Source organism: Myxine glutinosa, chromosome 4, assembly GCF_964187855.1.
Source record: "Myxine glutinosa chromosome 4, kmMyxGlut1.1, whole genome shotgun sequence".
NCBI lineage: Eukaryota > Metazoa > Chordata > Myxini > Myxiniformes > Myxinidae > Myxine > Myxine glutinosa.
In genome coordinates, this window is record NC_136264.1 from 118,262,538 (window position 1) to 118,268,537 (window position 6,000).

General features: G+C 47.4%; 1 protein-coding gene across 5 annotated transcripts in view; it reads left to right on the top strand.

Moving 5' to 3' along the window:
* Window positions 1-6,000, top strand: part of LOC137425122 (host cell factor 1) — a 148,703-nt gene that overhangs the window by 26,712 nt on the left and 115,991 nt on the right. For all 5 annotated transcript variants that reach the window (XM_068113233.2, XM_068113235.2, XM_068113236.2 and 2 more), the window contains exons 6-8: window positions 3,914-4,020; window positions 4,144-4,323; window positions 4,420-4,731. In XM_068113233.2, coding sequence (XP_067969334.2) covers window positions 3,914-4,020; window positions 4,144-4,323; window positions 4,420-4,731 — 599 coding nt within the window. The remainder of the gene's footprint in view (window positions 1-3,913; window positions 4,021-4,143; window positions 4,324-4,419; window positions 4,732-6,000) is intronic.

Genomic DNA, 6,000 nt, shown 5'->3' on the forward strand with positions numbered 1-6,000 from the left:
TGCGGGACTTGATCCTGGTGGAGGAATTCCAGCAGTGTGTCCACGAGGACATCAAAGTGTACCTGCAGGAAAAGAAAGTACCAAAGTTGTGGGACGCAGCCACCATGGCAGATGATTATGCCTTAACCCACCGAATAGGGGTCCATGAACCTACCTCCTCGCCTAGATCTCCGCAGGGGAGGTGGGGAACAGCAGGTGCGGAGAACGACAATACATGGCGGCGGCCTCGAGAGGATGAGGGGGACAACGCGGATACCCCACCTGTTCGAAGTCAGAGGGCTGTGGGCCCAAGACCAACTTATTTTTCAGGGGGCCCGAGGCAGACCACGAGTTTTTCCTCCGGGCCTACTTGCGCGTTTTGCAAGAAACCTGGACACTTGATGTCCAGTTGTTACCTCATGAAAAGGGACAACCCAGAGCGGAGTCCGACTATTACCACTCCGAATGCGATGGCTAGCGTAAGAAATCGCCATCAAAAGGGTTACCAACCATTTATTTCAGAGGGGTTTGTGTCACGGGATGGAGCCTCGACTAACCGGAAACCGGTTAGGATATTGAGGGACACAGGGGCACATCAATCTTTAATGCTTGAAGGCATTTTGCCATGGTCCGAGGAGACGGCAACGGGGGATAGTGTTCGTTTACAGGGGATTGGGGGCGGTGTTAGTGCTCCCCTTCATGTCATCCATTTGGAGTCCGATTTGGTGTCAGGACCGGTCACCGTCGGTTTACAAGCCACGCTTCCTGTAGAGGGTGTATCGGTGGTTATCGGGAATGATTTGGCCGGGGGTCAAGTTTATGGTAACCTGAGGGTTGGTCAGGAGCCCAGCAGGGAAAATAACACCACACCAGCTCGGGATGGCGACAAAAGTGCCAAGTTATTTGTAGGGGGACTGAACTTCAAAACAGAAGAAGAAGTTCTGACCTCTGTCTTCAACAGATATGGGCCGCTGGTGGACGTGCGGTTGGTAAGAGACTGGGAAACGCAACAGTCCAGAGGGTTCGGCTTTGTCACGTTTGCCAGCACCAAAGACGCCAGAGAGGCAGAGAAGAATTGGAATGGCAAGGATTTGGAGGGTCGGACCATAACAGTAGGGAAGGCATTTCGTAGGCGTCGAGAGGTCTACAGGAGAGGACAACTGGGCGGTAGTTTTGGTGGTGGCCGCAATCAATATTATTATGGAGGCTCCCTGAGTTACGGCAGCTCCCGAAGGAAGGATTGGCAAAGTAGTGGCCGAGAAGGAGACCGCTATTCGTGGGACTACAGGGACAAGGGGTCCCACCATAATTATTAGGGAAGTTCTGAGAAGTTGAAGCACTGAATGCGGCGGAGCCGCTGAGCCAAGATTCCTACACGGATTAACCGTGAACGCCGTTCCTCAAGGCGCCCATGTAGAGAACTTTCCTGCACGGACTAACCGTGAACTTCACGTTCCTAAAGGCATCCATGTAGTGAATACTCGGCTTGGCCTCCCGGAAAAAGTGCTATCGAGTTGCGTAACTTTGGATCTTTGATCAACCCCTTAACCTTCATTCACAAGAAGCTGACGGTCAAAGTCAGAGGGTCATGAGAGGGAGTTTGATTTGGCAGGGACAATGTCGTTGCTGGTGTTTAGTCTAGAGGGAGTAATCTGGGGGTTTTGTGAGAGTTTGTTGCTTTATTTTTGAGTTGGGATAATTGTTGCCCAGGGGAACTGAGGATTTGGGGGTTGAGTTATCTGGTTTATTTATCCAAGTTGGCCGGCAACGAAAGTTTTCGCTGGGGTCAAACTTTCTTTCTTGAAGGGGGGGAGTGTTACATATCTATGTGAATTAATATTCAGATCTTTGCTTATCCGTGTGTAGTATATTAAGGGTTGTTGTGATTGGAGGGTCAGGAGCCCTTCTGAACCAGTGGCCGGAAACGGAAGTGACCGGAAACGGAAGAGGAAACGACACGAGGAAAAAAGGACGAGTATTCTTCTTGTTCTTCCTCGCCCCGCTCGGACGAAAGGTGGCCTCGACCTTGCGCTGCGTGCCAAAGCGGCGTTCCGAAGCCCGTCTGGCGAGAGGAGTGCGGGGCTTGGTACGATACCGACCCGGTGGAGACGTCAAGTTGACGTGGGGCCGTGCATCGACCCCGCGTCTGGTACCGTTCGCGGCCCCGTCTAAAAAGACGCGTATGAGTCGCAGGTTGGGGCCTAGCACGCCTGGCAAGTGGCGTGGGGCTTTTGGCTTGCTTTACCGCGCCCGCTCCGCGTAGCCACGAGAGGCTGCAGCCGCGGGGCCTGGTACGATACCTGCCCGGTGGAGACGTCCACCCGGGGTTCGTTCAACCGCCCGAGTGCGGCGACGCCGACTATCATCTTGGTCAGGAGGGGCCCAGAGACATTGTGCGGGACCGAGACCATAAGGGTGTCGTGAGTACTCACCGGGACACACGTATATAGGATGGCCATCTTATTCATAGGGAATTGATTGTCATTGAAAGATTGTTGATGGTGGTGTATTGTTGATTGCTCGGGGAAAATCTCCGTGGTTGTGTCATTGGAAATTGTATGGTATCAGTACCATTGGGAAATATATTCTTGAACATCAGTGTCTCGTGGGTGGAATTCATAGGGATTGCGTTGCGAAAGCGCATCTATATAATACTACTTTCTGGCGAAGGTCCTCTCACGGTCCGGGGGTCACCGAGACCAGGTAGTCACCGAGGGGACCACGTAACAGAATACAGAGTCCGGGTTCATGGAAGATCTAGAGCACAGAATGGATCAGGACGCAACAGAACAAAAGAAACAGCAGAAAGAGAGGGGGGTAATGCCAACAGCAGGGTCGAGGGACAAAATCTATGGAGACTCACAATAAGGGATGAGTGTAAGGATGAGCGGTCGGGGAGAATGCAATGGGTGTGTAAGATGGATATAGGAGCAAACTCTCAGGAAGGAAAAACTGAAAATTTGGGGGCAGAGAAGTGGTTTAATGAGGGTAGAAAAGATAATGATTTTGGATGGGGGGTGATCTGAGATGGTGGTGAACAGCTATCTTGAAGTTCTGGAGGGAAGAATGTGATTGAAGAGAATATGGAAGTTGGTTCCACAGGTGGGAAAAAAAAGACGAACAAATGAGTGAAGGTGAGAAGTGACTCTGCATTTGTGGAGTTTCACTAGAAGGGGATTGTGGACCATGTACGCCCTCCAGAAACCTGAGGGGCTGGGATGATGAAGCACGGATAGTGTGAGAATGTAGGACCAGAAAGGATGTGGAAGAGGACGGAGAGACAACTGACCTGTCTGTGATGGCAATGTGATAGACACAGGAGATTTAATTGCAGGAGATTTCATTCTCACAATAAAGTTCTCTTAACATTCTCTTGTTGATATTCATATTCTCACAATAAAGATCTCTTGAAAATTTGATGACAAAAGCTCAAATGGTAAAAATGTAATGGCCCAGACAGACGCACATAAGTGATTGCAAAACCCCGTCTTCTGCTGCATGGGGGACGGGCTAATAAGTATAATATTTTACTCCGCCCCCTCCCTTTTCCTTTGCTTATCTAATAAAAGGATGGTCTGTGATGCAAGACCAACTAGATGATCAACACAAACACCGCACTGGGCTTTGGTGCATTTTCCTGCTGAAATGGGCACTGAAGACTGCTCTGCATTTCAGTGAAATTTAACATGATGTCATCTGGAAATAGAACATCCACCCTTATTCCTGTCACTCGTTCTGCCTAGCAATTGGAGACTTATCTGGATAATGCAATTGTGGCGGTTAATACTGCTGTCGTGCTACTTTTGTATTCAGAAAAAAAATCATAATTTATGTTTATGCACATTTTGCATCACATTCAAACTGGTGTAAGACTCCCTCACATGCCATTTTTTTTTCCTCACCTATCTTCCTCTATTTGTCTGGTTCATGTCAGCATGTACGTGTTTGGTGGCTGGGTTCCTCTCGTCGTGGATGACATACGCATGGCGACACATGAGAAAGAATGGAAGTGCACAAATACACTAGCCTGTTTAAACCTCGGTGAGTATTGCATCATAAATTGAACAAGAGCATAGTTTGAGCCTTCGTGTTCTGATGAGAATTATTTAATGTTTTTTTCTTTTCTTTTCAAAACTGACTTTTGTTATTCACCTGAATGCACAGACACATATACATGGGAGTCTCTGTCTATGGAGCTGTTCGAGGACAGTGTTCCTCGAGCAAGGGCCGGCCATTGTGCCGTCGCAATCCACACACGTCTCTACATCTGGAGTGGCCGGGATGGTTATCGAAAAGCGTGGAACAACCAGGTCTGCTGCAAAGATCTCTGGTACTTGGAAACAGGTATGTGTGCATCATGAAAAATGTTTCAGTACCTCTGAGTAGTTTATCTTTGGCTCGCCATTAAGGTTTTCTTTGCTTTTGCAAATCCCCTAACAGAAAAGCCAGTAGCACCAGGCAGGGTGCAGTTGGTACGTGCTAGCACCAACACGCTGGAGGTTAGCTGGAGTGCTGTGCCTGTGGCTGATTCTTACCTGCTACAGATCCAGAAATATGACGTTCCACCACCTGCGACTGTGACCCCCACAGCCCCAATATCCCAACCATCAGCTCTTCGGGTGACCGCTGCGTCCTCTGTTGCCTCCATCACTCCTGGGAAGAAGACATCTCCTGTTGTGTGCATCGCACCAACCGTCGTTTGCTTTAACAGCACCACAATGGGGCAACCGGTTCCATCGATTCGAACGCAGGGTGGGTATTTGACCATGTTTGAGATCCCCAAAACATTGGTGAAGTAACTGAATTATATAGGAAGATCTATAGTCTGCAGTCAGCTGTTTCAGCCAAGCAAGAAAATGTGGCTGCCTGTACTGCAGTTAGGGGCATGATAGAGTATTTGCACATTTGGTCATTGAATTCAAATACCAATTTGTTTTTTTAGGTAAATATATGCGAAAAGGGCAACATAGGCCAAAGCTCAACAACTTAGGTTGGATTTCAAAAATCTTCCGTTTTCATCTGATTGACATGACATTTTAACAAGATTTGCATATAAGGTCACTGAATTCAATCACCAATTATTTTTGAGGTTAAAAGGTCAACAACATAGGCCTAGTTTTTTTAATTGAAAGATAGGGCGAAAAACTATGTACAATCGGACCCCGCTATTCGAGGTTCCGCTGTATGCATGATATAATTCATAAAATTCGTAATAAATCATATTCATAATTCATGATAACATGCGACGTTTCTCTATTCGTGGAAAAGTGTCCTGCGAATTTGTGGTTCTCTTTCTATGCGTGGCCGTGTTCCACGAAATCTCGTTTTTTTTTTGTTTTTTTTTCTTTTTTCTCCTCCTTCCCCCATTCGCGGCCGTGTTCCGTGATTTCTATGTTTTGCAGGGGCGCAAAAAAAATTTCACAAGCCATTGGCTTGACATACATACTGTATTTATAAAATCTACATTTCACCAGCCATGCATAAAACGGCTTGACATAGCCAAAAAAACATCATCTATGAGCCGCGAGCATGACCCGCTTATACATTCACTGCCATGTGCTTTGCGTTTTCATGGCGTTCGCAGCCGCAGCCGCAAATTTTAGCCGTGTTTTTATCCGCAGCCGCGAATAAGCGAGCTTCGCGGGATATCCCACTAGATGTGTAAACGAGTCAACTCCGCGAATTATAGAATGCAAACGTGACTCATTAAATCTATAACGGTTTGCAATTTATGGTAAAACATCATCAGAGATCTTACACAATGAAAATGCTTTGAGGGATGTTCCATCAGCTGCGTAAACATTTAAACCCCGCAAATTATAGAATGCAAATGCTTCATTAAATCTATTATTGAAATTAGCAGATAGGCTCAATACGGCATCATCCGCTAACATCCCCCACAAAAAATGTCCATGGTGTTCACCCCTCCCGCAGCTACCCACAATGCTCGCATTCCTACATATACAGACTGTGTCCTGGATTTCGATCATTCTTCTCGTCCCGTTGCTTTGGCCTGTATTT